This window comes from Amblyomma maculatum, chromosome 3, assembly GCF_055883805.1.
Source record: "Amblyomma maculatum isolate TAMU_Amacu chromosome 3, ASM5588380v1, whole genome shotgun sequence".
In the NCBI taxonomy this organism is placed as follows: Eukaryota; Metazoa; Arthropoda; class Arachnida; order Ixodida; family Ixodidae; genus Amblyomma; species Amblyomma maculatum.
Window position 1 is genome coordinate 34699833 of NC_139346.1, and position 26079 is coordinate 34725911.

General features: G+C 47.2%; 1 protein-coding gene across 1 annotated transcript in view; it reads left to right on the forward strand.

The window, feature by feature from the left end:
- The first annotated feature begins 11402 nt into the window (after positions 1-11402).
- Positions 11403-26079, forward strand: part of dtn (transmembrane protein 132C dtn) — a 54853-nt gene continuing 40176 nt past the window's right edge. Inside the window, exons 1-4 of the mRNA XM_084597436.1 lie at positions 11403-11788; positions 19393-19751; positions 20961-21139; positions 23189-23452. Of these exons, the coding sequence (XP_084453562.1) occupies positions 11749-11788; positions 19393-19751; positions 20961-21139; positions 23189-23452 (842 nt within the window). The 5' untranslated portion in view covers positions 11403-11748. The remainder of the gene's footprint in view (positions 11789-19392; positions 19752-20960; positions 21140-23188; positions 23453-26079) is intronic.

The following is a 26079-nucleotide window of genomic DNA, read 5'->3' on the forward strand; positions in this document are numbered from 1 at the left end:
GCCCCAGGTACTTGACCTGGCGTCTCCAGGGCAGGCTGGTGCCGTCGATCATCAGGGTGGTTGCATGGGCTGACGCTCGTGCTCCCAAAGGGTGCACCATAAGGGCCTCCGACTTTGCGGCAGAGAGCTTGAGCCCCCTGTCGCGAAGGAACTGCTGCACGGAGTCGAGGGCTCGTTGAAGGGCTTTCCTAGCAGAGATCATCCTCCTCCTTGGGGCCCGGACCCAGAGCGCCACGTCGACGGCGTAGATCGAGGTCAGCACTCTGTGGTCCCGACCCTGTTTGATGGCGCTCGGGAGACCGGCCAACACCAGGTTGAACAGGAAGGGGCTGAGAACAGACCCCTGGGGCACTCCGGTGTTGATGGGGCGAGGCGAGCTCAGGGTCTGTCCAACCCGGACCTGCAGGGTACGATTGGAAAGAAAGGCTATTATGAAACGCCGCACGTTACCTGTGACTCCCAGGTCATCCAGAGCCTGTTGGATGGCCTGGTGTGGTAGATGGTCGAAGGCAGACTCGACGTCCAGAAGGGGCGAGAAAGGCGACGTCGCCCATGTACTGTGCCTCTTCCAGGGTGGACACCACGTCCGCGATGGAGTCCGCTGTGTGCCCTGCTCGTCTTCTGTTCGACCGTCTCGTCCGCTGCCTGCAATCCTCCCCCGCTCTCCCATTCGCCTCCTCTTTTTAAGCCCTTTCGCTCCATTGTTTCGCCTCCTTTTCACGGGTTGACCGGTTTCCGCTACCGCGGGCTGCCTTTGTTAGCTTCCCTGCGGCTTTCACCCTTTCACCCTGTGGCAGGTCCTGACTGAATAGTCGGTGGCTGTTCATATATGGGCAGATTTTCATCCCGTGATACCAAATATGGGCATACCTAGAGTTTGGCCACTCCACACCGGCATGGCGCGGTCAGCAGTGTCCATGAGTCACTGACTGGCGTCCGCAACCTCGTGCAAGCGCCCGAGCCATCACAAGGGATTTAAAAAATTCAGTACTTGAGATAGCCTAGGAACACCACTTGCATAAGCTGCTAGCCGTCTTGCACAACACAGGCAATTATGGCTTGGAAAATAATTAGTTTTTTTCTCATTTACTAACTATTAACTTAGACTGTAAACGTTATTTGCAAAGATGGAGAGAACCTTCAGAAACCTCTATTCCGTTTATTTTCGATAAACAAAGCCTCAAGTGCGTCTTTCCTCCGGGCTCCAAAGCAAGCCTGCGAATTACAAAAATTGTCACGTGACTGGCGCATTCGCGCGCCACGATTGCGCTGGTCTCAACCGTGGCTTGACTGAACAAAATCAGCAATCACCGTGTCTACATGGCTCCTTTTGCAGCGGCAGGCCGGTATGTCTGCGGTGGTTTCTTCGCTTGCGTGAGCCAGTAGGCGCATGGGACGGTGCAATTTGCAGTTATCGCTGTGAGCTGGCTGAGCCGGCTGCAGCCATTGCCAATTTATCATCTTAACACCTGAACTGAGCCATCTATAGGCACAGAAGCTTGTGATTTTGGTTCACTTTGGGATTTTTTGTATTTCGCGGGCTTTCTTTGGAGCTCGGAAGAATAATATACGTGCGACTTCCTATATCGCAAACAAATGGAGTGGACGTTTCGAAATGTGCTCTCCGACTTTGCAAGTCGCATTTATTGTCTAAAGCCAATATTAGGCAAATTAGAAAGTGACCTAAATGACTAATTATTTCCGCAACAAAGAAATTGCCTGTGGTACGCAGGAAGGCTAGCAGCTGTACGCAACTGACTCATCGCAAATATTTAATTTTTTAACCTTTGGTACATGTTAGAGAAAGCCGCGGTGGCGTAAAGGTAGAACATCCACCTCGTATGCAAGAGGACCGTGATATAAAGTATTCCAATTCCCTATAACCGTGGTTCGAATCCCAGCGCCGCGTTATTCTCCATCGGATCAAAAAAAAAAAAAAAAAAAGTCCGCGGGTCGATGGAATTGCATAAACAGACTTGTGGTGCGACCTGATGCCGGTGAACACCCCCGGCAAGGCACTCCCTCGCCAAGTTTTATCCACACTAGTGCCGTAATTGGCCACAACCTCCCATGATTAGTCCTATAAAACCCCGGTCCTCAGTCACCAGCGAGTGCGGAACAACTGACCACGGCGGAGGTCAGACCTATTGACGCAGCGGGGAGTGCTAAAAATTTCTGGCCCCAGACAGGCCGCCATTGGAAACTGACCCTGGCAACATTTAATGCCAGAATCCCAGCTAGTGAGGCTATATAGTTTAGCAGAGCTGTTAAAAGACCTATAGAGGGGGGAGGTCGATTGAGGCATATACTGTACTGAAGAACGGCCATTTATGTACCATGTTATCAAAGTTTACCGGAGGGGCGAGAACTAGGAGTACGTTTTCTCGTCATATAGAGGAATTCTATAGCATTAATGTGAGGGTGGCAGGAATCGTAATTAAGCCTAATAGGCGGTATAAACTGAAGTTTGTATGTAGTCATAATGACCAGGCAGTTGAAAGCTTCTATGAAGATGTAGAATCGGCAGTGCGGAAAGGAAAGACGCTGTATACCGTGCGCTGTATACGGTACTAATGGGCGACTTCAATGCCAATGTAGGGAAAAAGCAGGCAGGAGACCGGGCAGTGACTATGGCATTGCCTCTATAGGAATAGCAAGGGAGAGTTACTATAGATGAGTTTGCAGAGCGCAATAACGTAAGAATCATGATTACCTTCTTCGGCAAACGGAAGAACCGGAAGTGGACATGGAAGAGTCCTAACGGGAAGACTAAAAATGAGATTGATTTCATATTGTGTTCTAGCCTCGCCATTATGCAGGATGTAGAAGTAATCGGGAAAGTGCGATGCAGTGAGTACAGGATGGTAAGGGTTCGAATTAGTCGAAATCTGAAGAGAGAACGAAACAGATTAGTAAGAAAGAAGTCAGTCAACGAATTAGCGGTGAGAGACAGGGTAGAAGAGCTCAGGATCTCGCTACAGAATAGATATTTAGCTCTAACCGAGGATGACGGCATTAGCCATAGAAGCAATGAACAATCATTACTGAGTGCGCTGTAGAGTAGGCGGTAGGATATTTATACTGGTAAGCTGCCTAAGGAGATGAAAGACGTTATGAAAAAACGCCAAACTATAAAAGCTTCCAACTCTACAGACCAGATATAACTGGCAGAAATGTAAAAGCTCATCGATAAGCGCAAATTGGCCGATATAAGGAAGTCTAACATGGAGAAAATTGAACATGATCTCCGTGCTATCATCATCTGTTTTGGTTTGGCTTGGCTTGGCTTGGCTGGCAGCTGCCACTGCGATAGTGGATCTGTGGCGCAAGTGTATAAAGGCGGAGTGCGATAATAAACGAGGGTCATTTTCGTCGCTTGGGAGCGCGGTGTCTGGACTGCTTTCTCGGGCAGCGTTCCGGCGCGGGTGCGGCTGCGCCCTCCCTGCCTGGGCTAACACGACATGGTGTCAGAAGTGGCCGTCTACGACATGAGGTCAGATGGTCAAGAATCTTCCCACTGAGCCAGGCACCTTACATCCACGATGTCGAAGACGCCTTCAATACGGCTGCATGGACTGCAGCAACCGCCACCGCTGGACTTTGACCGCACATCAGAGTGGCCGGCGTGGATCGAACATTTCGACGACTTCCGATATGCAACGGAACTCAACGAATGCTCCGGGGAGGCTCAGGTACGAACGCTGTTGTACACAATGGGGAGGCAAGCTCGTGACATAATCAGGACGTTTTCACTATCTGACGAAGACGCCAAGAACTATGAAACCGTAAAGAAAAAGTTCGACGGGCACTTTGTAAAAGAGAGGAACATCGTGTACGAAAGCGCCTGTTTTCACAGACGCGTACAAATGCCAGGAGAGTCGGTGGACCAGTTCGTCACTGCGCTACACGGCTTGGCGGAACGTTGCGACTACGGTGAACTAAAAGAACGAATGATCCGAGACAGACTGGTTGTCGGGCTCCGCGACGCAAAGCTCTCGGAAGCTTTGCAAATGGATTCTCAGCTCACGCTGGCTTTGGCGCTGTCGAAGGCTCGCTTAAAGGAAAGCGTCCAACAGCAGCAAAGTACTCTACGAGGACAACACAGCCATCAGTCATCGGAAATTCGTGACCAGGACCCCAATGTGGACGCGGTGGTTCAACAGAGGCACAAGGGACGTCTGCATGGGCAACGAACGCCGGAGGTGCGGCAGTATGGGCAACGAACGCCGGAGGTGCGGTGTCCCTTCTGCAGTGGCGACGCCCACCCCAGGACAATGTACCCAGCCAGAGCTGCCAAGTGTTTCCACTGTGGCAAGAAGGGACATTTCGCAAAGGCCTGCTTGAAGAAAGCAACGGCCTCCGCTCAACGAAAGGTACGCGTTTCAGCGGTCAACCAGGACACTGGAGAGCTACGCGTTTCAGCGGTCAACCAGGAAACTGGAGAGACTTTCGTGGGATCAATAGATGCATGCAGAAAAGCGCGATTTGTTCAGGTGCGCATAAATTCTGTGCCCATTTTTGCAAAGGTTGACTCAGGTGCTAAGTGTCAGTATTACCATCAACGTTTCCGGGATTACCGTCCCAACTGGTAAAAACCGAGGAAATCTTGCAAGGTGCAGGAGGCAGTAAGCTTAACGTACTAGGCAAATTCGTAGCAGAGATCGCATGGAAAGAGAAAACAGTGTATCAAACATGCTACGTTGTCAGTCCGTTACGCGACGTCCTTCTAGGATTACCTGCACTTGAGGTCTTAGGTATCTTGAAATTTGCAGACGCGGTCGAGTCGGGAAACCTGCAGTACGAGACGCGTTTTCCAGAAATGTTCCGCGGTCTAGGTACGATGCCAGGGCAGTACACCATCAGGCTACAAGCTGGCGCTATCCCGCATGCCATAAGCGCTCCACGCAGGGTACCAATTTCCCTGAGGGAGTCCCTGAAACGCGAAATAGATAAAATGGAGCGTTTAGGCGTAATCAGAAAAGTGGATGGACCCACCGAATGGTGCGCCGGAATAGCTCCGGTAGTGAAGCCCTCAGGAGACCTGAGAGTTTGCGTAGACCTCACTAAATTGAAGAAATGCGTAGTTCGAGAGCGATTTACGTTACCAACTGTGGATCAAGCTCTAGGGTCACTGTCGGGAGCGAAATGGTTTTCAAAGCTCGATGCCAACTCAGGCTTCCACCAGGTGCGACTCAGTAAAGACTCGGAAGAGCTAACCACGTTCCTAACACCCTTCGGTAGATACTGTTTCACGCGACTACCCTTTGGAATTACCTCCGCTCCGGAGTACTTCCAAAAGAGAATGTCTGAGATACTAGGTGGCCTGCCGGGGGTCGTTAATCTCATGGACGATGTCCTAGTGTTTGGCGAAAGCAAAGCTCAACACGATGAGCGTTTAAGTAACGTGATCACACGCCTAACAAGGGCAAATGTGACATTAAACAAAGAGAAATGCTCATTCGGGGTTAGGCAAGTGCGTTTTTTGGGTCACATTCTGAATGAAGAAGGTATTCATCCTGATCCAGCGAAAGTCAGTGCTATAGAAGATTTGAGAGCACCCAGAAACGTTACTGAGCTTAGAAGCATTTTGGGCATGGCGAATCATTTGGGCCGCTTCCTGCCACATTTAGCCCAAGTGACTGCTCCCATGCGTGTTCTTTTGCACAAGGATAGGGACTGGGTCAGGGACAGCAATCAGGAAAAAGCGTTCCAAGAACTCAAAGAGCTCATTTGTTCAGCGCAATGCATGGCTTTGTACGATGCTTCGCTACAAACCACTCTTTCAGCTGACGCATCGTCTTTCGGTCTGGGAGCAGTTTTGTTTCAAAAGCAAAAAGACGGGCAACGTAGACCAGTTGCATTCACTTCTCGTTCGCTCACCAAAACCGAGCAACGGTACTCCCAGATCGAAAAGGAAGCGCTGGCGTTGACGTGGGCAGCGGAAAGGTTTGATATGAGTATATGCGTGGTCTGGAAGTTGTTTTTGAAACTGACCACAAGCCCTTGGTGTCGCTGTTGGGTCACATGGCAATCGGCGCTATGCCGCCAAGAATTCAACGTTTTCGTCTGCGCCTGATGCGATACAGTTTTTCTGTATTATATGTACCAGGCAAATCGCTAACCACTGCTGATACTCTTTCACGTTCGCCGTTAGCTCGTACGAAAGTGGAAAGCTGTTGAGCTGTCTCAGAGGTAACCGCTTACTCGAAACCTTGTTTACTGGGTTTAGAAACAGGCGACGATTTCTTGAAAAGAGTAAAAGAAGGTCAAGCAAAAGACGAAGTGTGTCGAAGCTTGCGCAAAGTGTGCAAAAAAGGGTGGCCCAGGAAACAAAATGTTCCCTGTTATCTTCTGCCATACTGGCAGGAACGTGCATGCATTACATTGGTGAACGGGTTTCTGCTCAAAGGTATGAGGCTTATCATTACTCAGACCCTTCGCAAGGAAGCGCTAAGCAAACTGCATGACGGTCACCAAGGCATCTCGCTATGCCGCAGTGTGGCTAAAGGTTCTGTCTGGTGGCCGGGACTTAGCACTGAGATAGCGTCATTCGTGAAACAGTGCAGCGTTTGCGCGATGCATGCGCCAGAACAGATCGAACCGATGATTGCATCGCCAACGCTCTCTTTTCCTTGGGAGAGAGTAGGGGTCGATCTGATTCAAATTCAGGGACGGCAATATCTTGTAGTAGACTATCTTTCGCGATACCCAGAGATTGCCATTCTTCCGTCAACTAAGTCTGCTACCGTGATAAGCCGAATGAAAAGCATTTTTGCGAGACATGGCATTCCCGAGTGTGTGGTGACCGACAATGGTCCCCAATTTGTCAGTGCCGAGTTCGAGAAATTTGCAAAACTGTATGGCTTCCGTCATGTCACCTCGAGTCCGAGGCACCCCCAGGGAAACGGGGAAGTCGAACGTATGGTAAAGACGGTTAAGAATCTCATTCTAAAATCGGACGACCCTTACTTAGCCTTGCTGGCTTATAGGGCCACGCCTGGTGTTTTGAACGTCAGCCCAGCGGAGATACTGATGGGTAGAAGGCTTAGGACGAGAGTCCCAATGCTGCCTTCGCACCGCAATCCGGGACAATGCTGTCTGCAAGAAGCGGCAGCCAAGGAGCGTAAAGTCAGAAAGGAGCAATGCCGCCACTTCGACCGACGTCACCGGTCTAAAAATCTCCCAAAGCTGGAAGCAGGTGATGTGGTGTGGGTGACTGATCTCCGTACCAAAGGTACAGTGCTCGGAGCAGCACCACAGCCGCGTTCATACCGTGTTCAAACGGAAAACGGGGTTGAAGTCCGTCGAAACAGGAGAATGCTTAACCGTCTCCCAAAAGACCGGGTAGATAGCGGGAACTACGAGTTTCCGGATAGTCAGGAACAGCCCAGCAGGGCCGGATTGGTAACTGGAGTAGACAATCAATTTCACGAAGCTCCGGAAGCTTTGGTGCCTCTAACTCAGACGGAGACTGACGGTGGCAATTCTCGAGCTAGGATTGTAACTACGACCAGATTTGGCAGAGTTGTTCGCAAACCCATAAGGCTGGGCGTGGACGACTGATGCTTGGAGTGACTGTGTTCTGTCTTGTTTTCTTGGGTGTGTTCCAATGTTATTTTGAAGTGTATGCATGTAAAGTTAATAGTGCTTGATAAGGGGGATGTGCTGTTATCATCTGTTTTGGTTTGGCTTGGCTTGGCTGGCAGCCGCGACTGCGATAGTGGATCTGTGGCGCAAGTGTATAAAAGCGGAGCGCGATAATAAACGGGGGTCATTTTCGTCGCTTGGAAGCGCGGTGTCTGGACTGCTTTCTCGGGCAGCGTTCCGGTGCGGCTGCGCCCCCCCCCCCCCCCCTGCCTGGGCTAACACGACACTCTAAAGAACGGGGGACGCCTAAAAGCGGTGAAGAAGAATTTGGACAGAGGCAAAAATCAGGTGTATGATACAAGGCGGACAATGACATCACCAATATAGACAAGATAGTCGAAGTAGCCGAGGAATTCTATACTTATCTGTAAAATAGCAGCAGTCAGGGCAATACTGTAAGGAAAAGCAGTCAGGCGCTCCGCCAGTAACGAAGGACGAGGAAAGATTTAGAAGTTATGAAAAGGGGGAAAGCAGCTTTTTTTTTTTTTAAGAGGATCAGGTAACTGCAGATTTGTTGAAGGACAGGGGGAGGGGATATCGTGCTAGGAAAACTGGCCACCCTGTATTGTCTGGTGTCATCGACGGTACAGGAACCATGGAAGAAGTCAGCAAACATTATCTTAATTCATAAGGAAGGCCGGGGATGGGGGCGCTAAGGACTTGAAAAATTTCTGACTGTCACGTGCTCGGTAATCACCAGAGGTCATCACCGAGACATGACAAAAAGGGGAGTGGTCGTTCGATGCCCGGCGTAGCCGGTAAACAAACGTGGAGAATGAGACGAAGACGTGTTGATTTGACAACAATAAGAAGACGTTTATAGGCTGAGAACGAGGAATACACCAAGACATTTCGAAGACAACAATTAATATTCTAAAAGGCAACGACACCAGTAAAGAAACAATCGAATTAAATACTGCGAATTACGTATACTGGGTTAAACACGCTTTTCCGGGATTGAACTAACAGTTCAAGTAACAGCAAGGGAAAAGAAAGTTCAGAGCAGTATCGAACATGCAATTGACCGGGGAACGCGGCGGCAGTCCATCACTGGGACGCCGCAGACAGGCGGCACTCGAAGGCGATGATCCTTCCTGTGAGGCTTGCGGTCCGTTGCGGTGCCAGCGGCTCGGGTACCCCCCGGGAGTACGCGGCAGCTCCGGTTTTCTTCTCCAGGAGAGAACTGGGCCGACTGCTTTTGGGGCCTCGGCGGCTCCTTTTTAAACCTTTGTCGACGATGCCTTGTGCGCAGGGTCGGAGTCCGAAGCACAATGTAGTTCACTCACAGAGGGAGGCTCACGTAGACACGTACAACACACTTTAGCACTGCATGGCCGCCATCTTAGGTTTGAAAAAACAAAATAACGCACAACAAAAACAACAGTCACGTAAGCCCCAACTTCGGTTTTTCTAAGGGTCACATTGCCAGGGAAAAAGAATATAGGGATATACAAAGGAAGCTCTATACTTTGGACGTAGTAGGGGTGACTGAGTGGGGAAAGTACGACACAGGCAGCGCGTATTCTTCTGCTCGAGCATGGAGAGAGTTGGAGTTAACACAGGGAAAGCTAATCTGTTCCGAGGCAACGAGCAAGTACGCGCTCTTGCGCGCCCGACCGACGGTCACATATACAGGTCCCGTGAACATATGGGGTTTACAGAACTACAATTCAGCGTGTGTAATAAATGCAACATGAGCAAATTAATGGATGCCGCCTATTCTGTGACACAGACCAATCAGCTTACTATCTGTTACGTATAAGGTATTAGCTAAGGTAATCGGCAATAGAATCTGGACAACCTAGCTCAGACTCCAATCGAGCAAAAAGATCAAGCAGGTTTTCGAAAAGGGTCCTTTACTATCGATCATATCCATGCCATCAACCAAGGGATAGAAAAATGCTCGGAATATATCCAGCCCTTATACATATAGCATTCACTGATTATGAAAAAGCATTTGACTCAGTTGAAACCTCGGCGGCACTGCGAACTCGGTGTAGACGAGAGCCGTATGTGAATGTGAAAGCACTGAGTACTGGACGATATATAGTGACTGCACGGCAACCATATAGTTGTGCATAAAGAAAGTAACAAAATTCGCATAAAGAAAGGTGTTAGGCAATTAGACACGTTCTCCCCAGTACTATATTCACAGCTTGCCTAGAGGAAGTATTCAGAGACTTGGAATGGGAGCAGTTATAAGGATAAAGGTAGAATCAGAATACCTCAGTAATCTACGATTTGCTGATGACATTGCATTGCTAGGTAACCCAGGGGATGAACTGAAAAGAATGATCGATGACCTAGACAGAAAAAGCAAGGTAGGCTACAAAATGAATAAGCAGAAGTATAACTTGCGAGTACACTTTTGCAGACTAGTTGGCGCTTGTCCTGTCTACCTCGTTCCTCTTACGTCGTGTTTTTTTTGCGCAAAAAAAAAAAAAGAAACACAATATGCAGAAGACTAAAGTAATGTTCAACAGCCTCGGGAAGGAACAGCAGTTTACGTTAGGTTGTCTACTCAGGACAGGTAATAACCGCAGATCCGGACCATGAACAGGAAATACCAAAGCGAATAAGATTGTTCATGATAACTGGGAGGCTTAGCGCGGAACAGACAAGGACAAGAGAGGCACACAGGACGCGCTGTTCTGTCTGTTCCGCGCTAAGCCTCCCACTTATCATGTATTACCAACTAGCCCAGAACTCTACTTTGCTCGAATAAGATTGGGATGGAGCGTATTTGGCAAGTATTCACAGATTATGACTAGCAGCTTACCGGTATCACTCAAGAGGAAAGTGTATGTTGCATCCTATCGGGACTGACCTATAGGGCTGAAACGTGGAGGCTAATGAAAAAGGTTCTACTTAAGTTGAGGACAACGCAGAGGGCTATGGAACGAAAAATGGTAGGGGTAACATTAAGAGATAGGAAGCGTGCAGAGTGGGTCAGACAAATAACATGATTTAATATCATTCTAGAGGAAATCAAGAAGAAATGGACATGGGCAGGGAAAGTAGTGCGAAGAGAGGATAACCGATGGTCGCTTAGTGTAACAAACTGGATTCCAAGGGAAGGAAAGCGTAGCAGGGCGCGGCAGAAAGTTAAGTGGGCGGGGGAGGTTTGCGGTGGACATTTATGTAATGCAGTTTTTTTAGTTTGCATACTAATGTTACATTGAGGGGAGAACGATGCATTTACATAGTAGAACAGAAAATCCTTATGCGTTCATGTTTCTTGGGTCCGAAACCTGTTCGAACACGCGCGGATCGGTTTGAGACGGATCAAGATGCGACGCTGCGAAGCGAAACCGAAACCGAACAGCGTGAACCCAAATTCGAACCGATTTAGAAGAAAAACAAATGAAAATAATTGACAATCTGGTTTCGGGATGTAGGAATGCCCACTACAATTTTTTTGCTTTATTTGTTTTGTATGTGTCACATTCGATTGCTTGGTGCGCGATTAATTAGTTCATCGTCATGCCGATGGAGGACGACGCTACCGCAAAGCATTCACCTTGGGAAAAAGAACGTGGTAGAGCGCGCGCGTTGTCGGATTGATCGATACGAAATCAGAGCAGCACGCTCTGATCAAAAGAGTCAACTGCATGAAGTGGCCAAGAAAGTGCTGCGCGCGTCCATTCGTTCAGAACCGCAAGCTGCAGCGCCGCTACCGCACTTAGTTCTTTATTCGGCCGCTGCACACAAAGTCGCTTTTCTTGGCGCTGCACGTTCACCAATTTGCGTCTTTGGTTGACTAGATGCGCTAAAGTTTGTTGTTAAAGTAGACAGAGTTGCCGCGCAACGGCGAGTGGGGAAGCTAGCCCTTGCGTTTGCTTACTCTTTGCTGTCGCGTCGGATGAAACAGCATAGTGCAGCGCGCTTCGTAACTGTGGGAAGCAGGAAGGGCAAAAGCGAGGAAGCAGCGCTCACCGAAGGATGCTGCTGGATGTTCGAGTGCATTGTGGGAAAGCCGATGCAGACGCTCATCTGCACACGATGGCGGACGCCCAGTCGATATAGGGCTCCTTTTTTTTTATTTCTCTTGCCGCTAGCAATGGCCCTTTAACGAACTGCTCGTGATCGGAACTTTTAGACATGAAACAGTGGAAATTCCTGGTGTGGATATTCTGTACCGGTGAGTGAAGGCTGCGAGTTGCATGCTCTGATCCCTCTGAAACCCACGACAGTGCGGTTTTGTTTTGCGCGTTCCGAGACAGCGAACGGCTTGTTTGCATGGGCGTTTCTCGCGCGCGCAAAGAACGCCGTTGCCTTGCTCGACAGAAACACTCGGAAGACCACGAGCGAATGTCGCAAATAACAGCGACTGCGGCTTGCTTACAAGGATCCGTTGTATCCTTTGTGTAAGCGGCAGCAGTAGAGTCGCGACGGAGGCGCGGCAGGTGCCGATGTTGCCGCACCGACGTGACTGGCATGTCGTTCGAGCTAACTTCACGGCTTCTCATGTCAAGATTAATTTGTCGAAGTTCTCGCGATCACGGGCTCGTTATAGATCCGCGCGTCGATCGAGACGTGTACAAGACGATCTCCTTCGATCGCGACTTGCCATTCTCGAGCGACGTTTTGTTTTTGACATGTGCTTTTCAGCGCGCGCTTGCATGCGCCTTCCATTACTGCGGCCCGCCCGCCCGGCACGCTTTATGCGAATCGTCGGCGTTCACGACAAATATGCTGTTACTTCGTGGCTGCCTGAAGTGTTCTGCCGGCTGACGATTGCGCATTTCCCTAATCACGCCGTGAGTGGGCCACATCGGAAACAATTGACAGCTCCAGTTCTGTCTCAGGCCCTCGATGCCCGCGTGTTGCGGCGGCGAGCGCAGAGCAAACAAGAGCCGAGGACGAGTTGTGCTATAACTTGCCCTCGAGTTGGGCGCGGTATAGGTGACACATGTCGCAACTGGGCGGCAGTGCCGGTCCTGTCAATGTGGTGCAGCTTTTTCCCTTCTTCGGTCTTCCAAAAATAGGGTGGCCATTTTTAAAGGGAGCGAAGGGGAGGGTGCGCGCGCGTATAGCGGCGGAGCGCACTTGCTGGCCGCCGGAAGGATTTATGGCTTTATTGCGCGCGGCAGCTCGGCGTCAGCGCTTGTCCCTGACTCGAGCAATTTGGAGCAGCTGTCCGGCTGCCCTTTGTGGGCGGGAGGCGACGCGGGTACATGCTTCAGACGCCTCGAAATCGCGGTATATATTCATCGCGTCGAGTTGAGTCGTGTTGCTGGAAAGAAGAAAATTGTGCACACGCGTGCCAAGTCCCTCTTCCGGTGTAGTGGCCAATATAAAGTGGCCTCTAATCCTTCTTTACCATGTGTATGTGAGATAAATAGTTGAGTGGCGCAATGTACATATATATCTGCCAATTTAGTTTATTATACATTTGTCCACACCAGTGATAATCATGAAATATGTTCTCACATTAGCTCGAAGTGGCTTAATTAAAAATAAGCTCGCTACATTATTGGAATTGTCTGGAAAAGAAAAAAAATAATAGTAGACTTTGAACACTTTCAAGAGTTTGTCTTTAAATATATAGATTTCCCTTTTTTGTAAATTTAATGCATCTTAATTCTTTAATGGAATTGTACTGTAAAAATTGTACAAGCACACTCACACACTTCTATTCTATATGGAAGGTCTGCTTAAATTTTATAAAATTCAGAAGGCCTCATATATATACTTATATTTATTCCTCTTGTGGAAATTTTATGGTATGACACCAAGGCACAAATGTTTTGTATATACGTTTTGTACATCATGAGCAGATTCAAGACTAATCAACATATTTTTCGTCAGCGTGCTTGATACAAGGAGGTGCAGCTTAGAAAGTGTCAGAAAGGCTGCCATACATGTATTTTCATCAGCAGCATGCTGTAACCTGCTGCTGATTTGTGCAGCTTATTCAACTTTATCTTGCCCATTTGGCGAATCCTTTTGGGTGACCTAGATAATATATGTGTGAGCCAGAAGAAATTTTTTTTTATCTTTGTGCGGAGGTCAGCGCCTGCTCCTTTGGCAAAGTGCCAGCAGACAGTGCAGAGTGCAGTACAAGGACAGACATCGCAATGTTTTGGTGCATTCTTGTAGTTGCAGTCGAGGAATAGTGGCGAGACCCCTACACAGACAGCATAGTGCTCATCTGTGCTAGGTTCTGTCTGGATTGATGTCCTCATGGCATTGAGTTGTGTAAAGGTTTTGTGACCTCTGCCAATGAAAAAAGAAGCTCCAAAAACATTTGATTCCATCTTGTTTTAATTCTATTAACGCCTTCAAAACTTTGTAGTGAATTGGCTAGTGGAAGTCCTTAGATATTATTGGCCAATGAAGGAGGAAGAATGGGTCTTCCATGAATTTCTTTACCCAGTCTACTGTAGCATTCAGTAGATTCCCTGTATTGACCTGTCAACCTACGTCTTGGTTTGGTGTTTTTAGGATGTTCTTGGGTTATAATAGTGATATTAAAAGAAACATCAGAAATATACCCCTTGCTCATGTTATATGCATATAATATAATCATTTAATTACATGTATGTTTTCATAGCAAAATGTCAGGTAGAAATTTAAGGGATGTTGTTTAAGTGTATGGTAGTAGTACCACATTGGATAGAGACTGCCACTCAGTGATATGCCTTTACAAACCTTATACTGAATGGTGCACAGCATAAGGTATGGCGTCTCCCAGTTTTCCAGTGGGCATCTTTTATATTAAGCAGGTTGCTGCAATTATATTTCAGTCTCTTCCAAATTTGCAAAAGGGTCCTCTTGTCCAGGAAATGTAGTGGAAGCTAGTTGTCCAACCTTTGATGGAATGAGCTTTCAGCAGACAACTTGCATTCATCTGTGGCATGGAGTTCTGACAAAGTGGTCTCTGTTGCACTGACAAAGCCCCTAGCCCCTCTAGCTTTGTTCAACCTGTGAAATAATTTATTCTTCCTTTTCCAACCAACCATTGCAACCTATGTCTTATTGTCTTTCTCCACGAGCAGTTTTGCCTCTTAAAATGAAGCATTATTTTACCTGGCATTAATGCAGAGAAATGCATGTCACAGGTTGCGATACTGAGTAACGTGGCAGAAATGCACGTACAGAAGCTTGAATCTTCAATGAAGGCTCCCCCCTTTCCAGCAAAGAGTATATTTTAGTGACTTCTATTGTGCTCCACAAAGACAATCTACCGACTTGAATAAGCAACATCCCCCTCTTTGGCACAGCTGCGCGTGAGCTGACAACGAGGTCACCAACCATATTTCCGAACTGTAAAGCAGTTGTACAAAATTTACCTGGCATCCTTCGAATGAATTACTAGCTCATCTTCCAAGACATTGGTTACTTGCATATCACTTGGCCACCATTGTAGACCACCATACAACATTTCACTCTGTGGCAATGCAATTATAGTGTTTTTGAGAAATGAAAAAGCAGACAGCTCAGTCTTCAAAGGTATACAGTCGTGCCTCATTAATACGACCCCCGTTAATATGGACGACTCGAATTATGGACAGTTTTTCTGGGGACCAAACTTTTTTCATGCATTTGCGTCTCGTTAATATGGAAACTCGATGTCCGGACAATGGACAAGGAGAAAATGCACAGATACCATTAAGGTCCATGTGTTTTTGTTGCGATAATATGGACAGTCATGAAAACCAAATTGATACACTGCCTCAAAGATTTCTTTTCTAAATTTTATTGACAGGCACCACATGAACATAGTGCTAATGGCTGATTGATTGCCCTTTTCGCTTGTGGTTTCATATTTTACACTGCGAAGTTGTGCAGTCGATGCACGTTACAATTTTTTGCATGGCATGAATTCACATGAATGAAACTCTGAGAGCAGCTAGCGTCTTGTAGAAAGTTGGACTCAGCAACTTTCAACCGACTGAATAGTGATACATAGCAGGGGTTCGTGGGAAATGAAAAGTAGAAGTCAAGTAATTTATTAATGAAATGCCATCAAAAAAAATATGCAACTGCATCACAATACCTTCAACTGCATCGCATTTGAAGCACAACGATGACTCGGATAATGTTCTTGTAGCTCCCAATGCCAACTTCGCTGCCCTACATTATGCTCTAAAGCAGACACTACCCTTAGTAGTTTTTTTTCTTTAGATTCCGATTCGTTATTACGGACAACTCTATGGACAGTTTTGTGCGGTAACCAAAGTGTCCATATTAACGAGGCACGACTGTACTCTGCATTGAAATCACAGAAAACTGTTCACGAAATCTGACGCATCATTAATGAAAAGATGCGTGCATGTAAAAATGGGGATTCCTTTTGGCTTATGTCATCATTCAATAATGTCATCCTAAATTTGATTGGTTGGCACCTAAATTAAGACCTTGCTCGTACCTCCTCATCATATGGTTTCCCTCTACTCAATGTGAATGGCCAACAGCTATAGGTGTCTTGATATTTGAAACTGTTGCTCATTTTGTTCATATGTCAAGTTTGTATAAATGCGCAGGCATGCCTGGTCCCTTATGCCAGTGTTACTCACTATGAGCTGCTATTGGCAGACACACTGAAGAAAACTCCACCCTATTTTTATTCTGTGCCTCTTATTGAAAATGTTGAAGTTTATGCAAGCAGAAAAGGGCGATTATATTGGTGGGGATGTAAGTGCTTTCTCATCACCCGATCCAAAATCATTACATCTACACTGTCTTGAAGTGAGTGGTGGTATAGTTCAACCTCAGGAATTTTATTTAAAGAACTGTGTTGATGCGTGCAGTATACTTTTGAACTTTGCCACTTGTTTATAATGCTTTCGTCTCTTTCTAGTTTGTAAAAGCTCTGTATTCGATAAGTGTCGTGTATTCGTTATTAGAGCATGGTGAGCTATTTATACAGGCAAACTTCAATTCGCCAATTTGGTGAAATGCAGTTCAATAAACAAACATTTGAAACCTTTGCCATCATTTTCCATTCAAATTGCCAGCTCTGCTTTTCACTGTAGTGCCATTTCTGTTTGCCACTTTGCCACAAACTTCAGAAAGTTTTCATGCGTTCCTTGAAATATATTCACCCCAGTTCATTTCATTTATTCCCTTCTTTGTTGCACATTTAGTTTGATAGCCCTAAAGGTGCCATTTGGTGGAAAGCTCGGGAGTTTCTCAGCATTGTGGCTGGAGAAATCGTGATTGGTTTGGTTTGGTTTGGTTTGTGGGGTTTAACGTTCCAAAGCAACTCGGGCTATGAGAGACGCCGTAGTGGAGGACTCTGGTAATTTCGACCACCTGGGGTTCAAGAGGGATCGTCATGACATAGTCAAGACATTACATATAGGGATGTTGCTAGAAAGAAAAAAAATTGCCGACGATTACATTAACTTTCTAATGCGAAATTTGAGCGCAGTTCATCAGCTGTTTGTCCTGCCGAGGTGGTGCAGTGGTTACAGCGCTCGACTACTATTCCCAAGGATGTGGGATCGAATCCTGGCCTCGGCGGCCGCTTTTCGATGGAGGCGAAAAGCAAGGCGTCAGTGTGCTGTGCGATGTCAGTGCACGTGAAAGAACTCCAGGTGGCCGGAATTTCCGGAGTCCTCCACTACGCCGTCTCTGATCCCGAGTCGCTTTCGGACGTTAAGCAGTGGCGAACAGGGGAGCGCGTGCAGCAATCAGATAATATGCGTGGTCGGCACCACGCAGGAAGAGGGGGCTGAGCTGGGGGGCAGAGCTGGTTACAACGGGCGGGAAAGAGCTGCGCTCTGAGATTAGCTGTGGTTTAGCTTGTGGTTAAACCTGGAGTTACGCGAAAGCAATCTGCTTGGCTACGCTTAGGTTCGGCTTCAAAGTAAAGACATGGCTTTTGTGCATAGTAATTTACTTTACGGTTTCAGCTTTATTTATGCCATAGAGGAATCACTTTACATATGAGCACCCCTTGCCCTTGCCTCTTGTCTTAGACTATTCTTATTCGGGTGTAGCTAGACTTCTAGTGGTATGACATCGTCTCTACGTCAAACTTCGGCGCACACCGCTGTCACAACGTTTGAACGACCCTTCTGTCCGAGCAACTCGCTGTTGTTGTTCATCTCTATCAACTACAGACTTCTTTTAATGCATCTTTTTCATCGTTTTTCTTTTTTTTTTTTCTTCTTTTTCTTCTCCTTCCCGTTTGTCTTGGTGCCACACTGATAGCCTGAAAACCTACCACAATGTAACTTTCGCTCTAAAACGAGATTCAAGAGGTGGAATTGAACTTGCCACCCTTGAGTTGTGAGTCAAACATGCTACCCATATGCCACCGAGGCGTGTTCTTTTGACTTGGTTATGAGAGGTATGTGATGGCAACAAATATGTTAATATATCATAATATGCGACAAGAGGATGCATCGGGAAACATCCAAGGGACTGTAGAGACTCTTAAGCATAAAGGTGAAACGGAATGTTTTTTCAAGTTCTGTATCTTTACAAGCTGTTACACAATGGCCATATATACTGCTCATTCGGCCGAAAAGCCTCCATCATACTCCAATTTTTTCTCGGGTATTATCAAGTTTTGTCGGAAATGTTCGGAACATGGCAAGAAAAATGGCACGGTCCACGTGTCCACAGGGAACTGTAACAGATAGAGCACCTTTGTTTCCTGTAAGCCAATTTGCAAATTGGCTCACTGGAAATGGAGACGGATACTGCGCCTTCTTTTCCCCAAAAACGTACTTAACCAAAAAATATTTCTAAAATCACAAAATAAAAAGATGGTGTTAAAGGTGCTATTTAAGCTACTTTTAAGGCGAGCTTGAACACTCCGACGACAAAAAACAATACACACACAAGAGAATTAAACCAGGACGTTAACGCAGGTGATGCGCTCCCTACCAACTATAGCCAACTAGCCCGCTCGCAAGTACTACTGAGCTTGAACACCCCCATAAATATTTTCATGTACCCTTTGTTGGCATCTTCTGAAATTTCCTTAACGCTGGGTTTTCTCTATCATTCCCATGTTAACTCTTCCACTGCCAATCTGTTCATATTTATACCTTTGTGAAGCCAGTAGGCCTCATATGATGTGCCTCATAAATCCTAGCAGAAATTTATTAACAGATAACACTGTGTTAGGCATGGTGCTGAAAGAGCAAATGATAGTGATATGCAAAATAGCTGCTACTGTTGAGCTTCATCTGATTGTACTGATGCAAATAAGCATGAAATTTATATCAGCTTGACTAATAAAAAAATTACCATCAGCACATGAAGGGGCACTTAATTTTTCTGGTGTGCCAGATTGAGCGAGCATTATTTATGAAATCATATGGATGGAGTGGGTGCATAGTGTATTTCTTGCTCTTATGTTATCTGTTCTGTGCTCACAAAGAAATGTTGACTCTTGCCACAGATATATGTATTAATTGTAGAGGTGCACACTATAGGTACTTCAGGAACAATTTTTGTGAGACTTCCACCAGGCGTCCTAAATGTTCAGAGCCATCTCATTTGTTGTACAATATGGACTTTAAAGCACTTAAGGCTTCAGACAACTGTATACGTCAAGTCAAGAATGATATCCACAAAGTGTGCTATTTAGAATGTTGAAGCATTGAGGGTTGACTGTGTGACGGCTGGTGGTGATGGTGCTTTTTCTGGTGCTATTGAATCAGTAGTGTAGTACACATGTGTGGATTATTTGTTTGCATCTGCCTGAACTCTGAGGTGGCATGCTTGACAGTGTATTGCTTGCTAATCCCCCTCTGTCTCGCATCTTCCTTCGTGGCGCAGTGCAATGCCTGTGGGCGGTGAGTGTCGACGTGGTGCTCGACCCGGGGGACGCGACCGGAGCCTTCTTTCTGAGCTCTCCTGATGAGCCAAGTGGTGTGGAGGTCTCGGGGGCTGAGCCATCGCGGCGCTTTGCGCTCACTTTCTCCAGCCGCATCACGGTGGTGGCCCAGTTTGGGCCCTTCTCGGTGCGCCAGACGGTGTATGCCGCCAGCCCCCTGGCAACAGCGGCGGCGGGAAACCAGAGCGGCCCCGCATCAGATGTGCCTGAGCCCATGGGCGACGTGACAGCCCACCTGGTGACACCGGCACCACGCAGGGATCAGCCCACTTTGCGCATCCTCTTTCACACGGGATCTGAGGTGGGTGTGTAGGGAAGACAGCCAACGTGGAAGAGTTCGCATCACAAAAAAATACCGCCACCTTTGGAGACAGAATTCCCTAATTGGTTGAGGCAGCAGTGACCTCATTTTGGTCACCCGACCATTAATGACCAATCGCAAAGCATCACCGACACAGTTCAGGTTAAAAAAATGGCCCCCTTGCCCTCCCTAAAAATTTGTGGTCCTATCTTATTGTCATGCTAAAATTCCGCTGCTGTCAGAGACGAAATTTCTTGATTGGTTTAGACAGTAATGACATCATATAGTTCATGTGACTATGAAGGACCAATTGCGAGAGCACCCATAGAAGTCTATTACGGAAATATCGCCTTTGCCCACCAAAAAAATTTGATTCCTTACTGCAACCTCCAGTTTATATTGAGTGTTGTGCTGGCGAGTGTAGCAATAAAACTGATGCAAATATATAAAAGAACTGCAGCTGAGAACTGCCCTGCCATGGTGACGCAGTGGTTAGGGCGCTCAACTACTACACCCAAGGGTGCGGGATCGAATCCCGGCCTCGACAGCCGCTTTTCTGTGGAGGTGGAAGAGCTAGGCACCTGTGTGCTGTGTGATGTCAATTCACGTTGAAGCATTCCAGGTGATCAAAATTTCCAGAGCCCTCCACTAAGGTGTCTCTCATAGCCTCAGTTGCTTTGGGACGTTAAACCCCAAAATCAAACCAAACTAAACCAAGCATGGTTTAGTTTTATGTTTCAGACTGGTTTAGCATGGTTTAGTTTCATGCTTCAAACCTCAAAATCAAACTGGAAGGCTTTCGCATTCCTTTCTAAGGATTCTTAAGGTCTCTTAGTTCTTTTTGCTCTGGACTTCAAACTGACATTTGAAATGCTACTCGGTTTGAAACCTTGCTTGGATTTGCGTCATCTTGCTTATCTTTTGCATTGAACAAAGCTTATTGTGAGTTGATCCCTGCCTTGCTGATTGCAGCTTTGTGTGCCTATGAGCACTGATTTCAGAAACCCGAGCGGTTGCCAAGTGATTATACACAAACAGAGTACAAACGGAGTAGTGCGCGTAAGTTTTATGGAGGCTATATTGTTCCTTGTAACTCTTAAGCCTGTGTGGTACTTGTGTACAGCTTCTCAGTGAAGAGTTACTTAACTGCACGCACAACACGAATTTGAGGCACCTTGGTTTGGTGCTGCGGCGACCTTGTGTGCGCAGGTGGGTGGCCCGTCGGTGTGTGTGGCGCTGTATGCCCAGCTGGGTCCCGAGCAGCTGGTGAGCGTGTGCCAGCCCAACCGGGATGGGGCCTGCCTGGCTGAGCTGACCCTGCCGGCTGCCTGGTGGCCCCCCCTCTGGGCCACTGCACACAAGGCACACCGGCCCACCATCGCTCTCCGGTGAACACCTGTCTGCTATAGTACAGCTTTGGAGTTCTTGTTCCCTCTTGGATCCACAGTGATTATGAGGGTACATGAATGTGTTGATTGGACGCATCTGTGCAAGGTTTATCAAAGGTAAAATGACCAAATTCAGGGGTAGAAGTGCTGTTCCATTTGCTCCGTTCTGCTCCAAACCAGCTGCCTCAATGTTCTGCCATCAAATTCAGCAGAACACAGAGTTTTGCTGCACAGGAAGCTAATAATGATATTTTCTCCAAAAATGTGATTTGAGGCAATTTGATTAAGGAACAATAAGACGCACATGGGGCTGTGGCATGCTGCGAGTCCCATGTACACGCTCCAGGGGCCGTTTTAGGGGAAGCAAAGACAGCACAACAGTGGGGACAGTTATAATGCACCTCATGCTGAGCTTAATACATATGAAACTTTCATAAACTAGGAAAGCATAGAGCATAACAAATTTGCAAGAAAATTTGAAAAAGTCACAAGAAGCGATTGGAGGGAAATAATTACAAAAAAATGTTTTCTGCACTTGACATAGCACCTCCTGTATTGCCGGTGGTGAGAGAAGTGAGCAAAGCAGTCATAGCAGGTATCTCGAGCCATTAGGAAAGTTCTCCAACAGCACAGAACAACTCTAGTTGTTCTTAGGGTTCAGCTGTGAAAACAAGCAGGTACTTCACTATCGCGTCTCATTGTTAATACCAAGCATGTCAAGCCTGCGTCAGACAAAAGCATACTTGAAGCGTTATGTGGTGACACCACATGGTGCCATTCACTAGATATATTCTCAAGAGTATTGGAAAGCCATACAGGGCCTATTGCCAACGTGTTCAAATTAAGGAAGTGCCAGTGTTGCTCAGGTGAGAACAGGAACCGCTGGCAGAAGACTATGAAGCAAAGGAATCTGGAGGAGGAAAAGGCTACCCTGGAGTGCAGTCTATCCTTTTTGAAGGTGCTATTGACCAGTGCCTTGGAATTTTTCAGTATAGGCATAGGATCAAAAAGGATATGCACAAGCAGAGCGGAAATGTGCCAGTCATTATATGAATTCCAAACTAGTGATGCTGCTTGAGCGCATCAAAGTGATAGACTACAAATTTCAATCTATGTTAAAATAGTCAGACTTAGTTCAGTTGTAATGTGTAGAAGGAAGCATTTGGTTCACTGCTAGTCTTTTCCAAGTTGATGCACAGGTCAGTTGTGTTTCTGTACATTTTGGCTGTTTGTCTTGTCTTGTCAGAGACGCAGGTGTAGTCGGCAAAGCATTAGAAAGGAATCAAATTGGGAATTTTTGTATGACAGAAACAAAAACTTGCAATTATTAAAAGTGTTTGACCCTAGAAACATGCTTCAAAACATAATTTGAATGCTTCAAACCCTCATTTGATTGCTTCAGATTTGCACCGAATTGGCTTTATTACTGCTTCCTGAGTAGCTCCAAAATGCTCGAGCCTGACTCCACCTCTGTAGGTTGGACAATCACTACTATAGAGATCCCTGTGTGCAGAATCACTTTCTCCTTTCCTGTGTGCCTTGTGGTTCCATTTGAAGGGTGCCTGGAAGAATGAGTTTACCTTGACTATTTTGTGGCCCTTAATATATAGTACCACTGTTGGCATTGATGGACAGACAGTATTCAGAGTTTATGCTGGAAGAAGTGTGTCATACCTGCACGCATGCATCTGTTATGCAACAGAACAAAAGAAAGAAACCAATCTGTAGAGACACTTCTTTGTTTACGCTAAGGCAAAAAAAAAAATACACACAAAGAACCACTGTTGGCATTGATGGACAGACAGTATTCAGCATTTATGCTAGAAGAAGTGTGTCATACCTGCACGCATGCATCTGTTATGCAACAGAACAAAAGAAAGAAACCAATCTGTAGAGACACTTCTTTGTTTACGCTAAGGCAAAAAAAAAAATACACACGAAGAGTCAAGTGATAGCAAAATCAGATAGCATTGCAAAGCTGGGCACATAGAATTACGTTTCTGAGTCGTGTGTAAACAAAACTGCAACGACTGTCACCTGACTTCGCAGCTATGCACTGGTGCGGAGCAGCATCTCCCAGGAGTGCCAGGGTCAGTCACTGAGACTTTCTGCGGTGCCATCGGGAGGGGCTGGGCTGTCGCTTGGCCGGCTTCCGCTGTCGGTGGCACACGGTAGCTATGAGGAGCTGAGTGGTGGTGATGGCGTGGTCTGCCTCCTGGTGCCCCAGGGCCCTGTCTACCCACGGTCCAAGGTCTACGTGCCACTGCTGGTGCGGCCAAACCCTGCCTACCCACTCCACTCATTCACCATCAGGTGGGTAGTCTGCCAGTACGCTACAGACTACACAGCTAGTCTACACAAAGGCAATTACTGCACTCGTTGACATAGCATGATAGCTTGGAAAGCACCTTAGCATTACTCATGCACACAGCTAGGCTTGAGCTAGTTGCTATGACACTGTGAGGCCAATGCACTGCAGGCATTTTTGAACACATCAAGGAAAAGTGAAAGTGCATAATTGTCCACAGTGAAGCACTTTGTTGTGGAATTTTCTATGGTGTGTTTATGAATTCTAGCAGTGCTCTACCATCAGAGAATGCATGTCACCGACATCTTGTCAAGTTTGTTAAGGTCATCGTGATGGCTGCAAGGCTTGCATTTTATTCTGCCCTGTGTAGTATTTTTTTGTACAATGCCATCTGGCTATGTAATCTTGAGCACTTTACTATGGTGTACATTTTGTCGATGATGTACGTGCTGGGCAGGCTCGGAGAAGTGGCAGAAATTCGGTGGCACACTACTAACTAGAGGAAAGTTTCCTCTTCGCTAGTACAGTAAAACCTCGTTTATCCGGATCTCGTTAACTCGGAAATTCGGTTAACTCGGACTCGCGGCGCGGTCCTGGCAAAACTGTATAGTTCAATGGTGTGAAATGCTCGTTAGCTCGGAGGCATTTAGCCGCGCACCGGTTAACTCGGACAACTCCCGAGGGCTAACGCAACTTCCAGTGAGCCGCGCGATGCTCAGCGGTTCGGAGGCACACACTCCTTGCCGTAACCGACGGCGTGGTAGGAGACTGCAGGAGAGTTGGAGAAACCGAAACCGAACAAAAGCTGCATGAGGAGTTCGAGAATGACGATGATGATAGTGAATGAGCGAGCAGTGGCTAGGTGGCGCCAGCCACCACCCGATGCATGGGTTTGGGGTTTTGGGCCGCCGGACCATCCAGCATCTACTGAAAGCTGCAAGGACGACGGGACGGTTTGTTCTGCTGCTCAACGCCACGTGTGCTACGCCTACGATACAGTGCCCCTACGCTGCTTCATCTTTGTGTTGTGGGTGCACGTTGCGTTCGTCGACTGTGCTTGTGCGTTGTGCCATCGCCGTCATTCTTCATAGTGATGGCGACCGCCACCCCAGCGAAACGACCACAGCAGCCAGCAAATGATTTAGAAAGAAAAGTAAAGATATTGAAGGAGCTGAACGAAGGCATTTCTCGTCAAGAGGTAATGAAAAAGTATGGCGTCAAGAGAAGCACGCTAAGCGACTACGTGAAAAACAAAGAAAAAATTTTCGAAGCGTTTGACAGCGGCAAATTCACCGGGAAGAGAAAAAGGCTAAGGACTGCTGCGCACCCGAAACTGGAAGAAGCACTGCTACGGTGGATTACAAAAATGCGTGACGGACAGCTTCCTTTGAGTGGCCCGCTGATCTGTCAGCAAGCTGACAGGTACGCACAGAAAATGAACATAGAATCTTTCAGTGCGTCTGAAGGATGGTTCGCCCGCTTCAAAGAAAGGCACGGACTAGTCTTTAGAAACGTGTGTGGGGAGAAGGCAGCGGTGGATGAACGCCGCATTGCTGACTGGAAGACAACCGAGCTTCTCCAGTACCTGGCTCGTTATGAACCTGCCGACGTCTTCAATGCCGATGAAACGGCATTGTTTTTCAAAGCCTTGCCGGACAAAACGATCACCTTTAAGGAAAGGGTCACTGTGCTTCTCGCTTCAAATATGTCAGGCACGGAGCGCCTGCCACTACTTGTCATCGGGAAGGCAAAAAACCCAAGGTGTTTTAAGAACATTCCCCGTTTGCCGGTGGAGTATCGAGCCAATAGAAAAGCCTGGATGACGTCGGATATTTTTCAAGCTTGGCTGCGGCAGCTCGACCGCCGCTTCTCCGCTAACAAGCGCAAGGTTTTACTTGTGGTGGACAACTGCAGCGCGCACACCCGAGTGACAGGGCTGGAGTGCATCGAGCTCGTATTCCTTCCTCCAAACACGACGGCTGCACTGCAACCGCTGGATCAGGGCATAATTCAGAACGTAAAATTCAGATACAGGAAGCATGTGCTAGAGCGGATGCTGCTGTGCAAGGAGGCAGGGCGAGAATATGACCTAAACCTCCTCAGTGCCATTCACATTTAGTGCAAGTTTGGAACAACACGCCGGCGGAGGTCATAGCCAACTCCTTCAGGCACAGCGGGTTTGTCCGCCCTGATGATTGTGACGTTCCTATTGGATGACAGGCGCTTTGAATTTCTCCTACCTAGTGGTGTCCAGCTTGCCGACTACGTAGCAATAGACGATGATGCTGCCGTTGCTGGCCTGCTGACTGACGATGACATATTATCGGAAGTGCTCGACGGGGACGAAAATCATTCCGATAAAGACGATCGCGACCCGCCGTCGCGACGTCGCACCGTGCAGGAGGCCGCGGAGGCCCTCGCTGTACTAGAAGAATTTTGTGTAGAGGGTCGCGACAGTGAGCGTGCGCACCACCACCTGATGGGGTTGAAGAAAATCGTTCTTGCGCAAATTCCGGCGACTAGGCAAACAAAAATAACGCAGTTTTTCATGCAATAAAGGTATGTTTATGCGCCGTACATTTTTCTTATTTTCATGGTGCATTCGATAATCCGGAATTCGGTTAACTCGGAC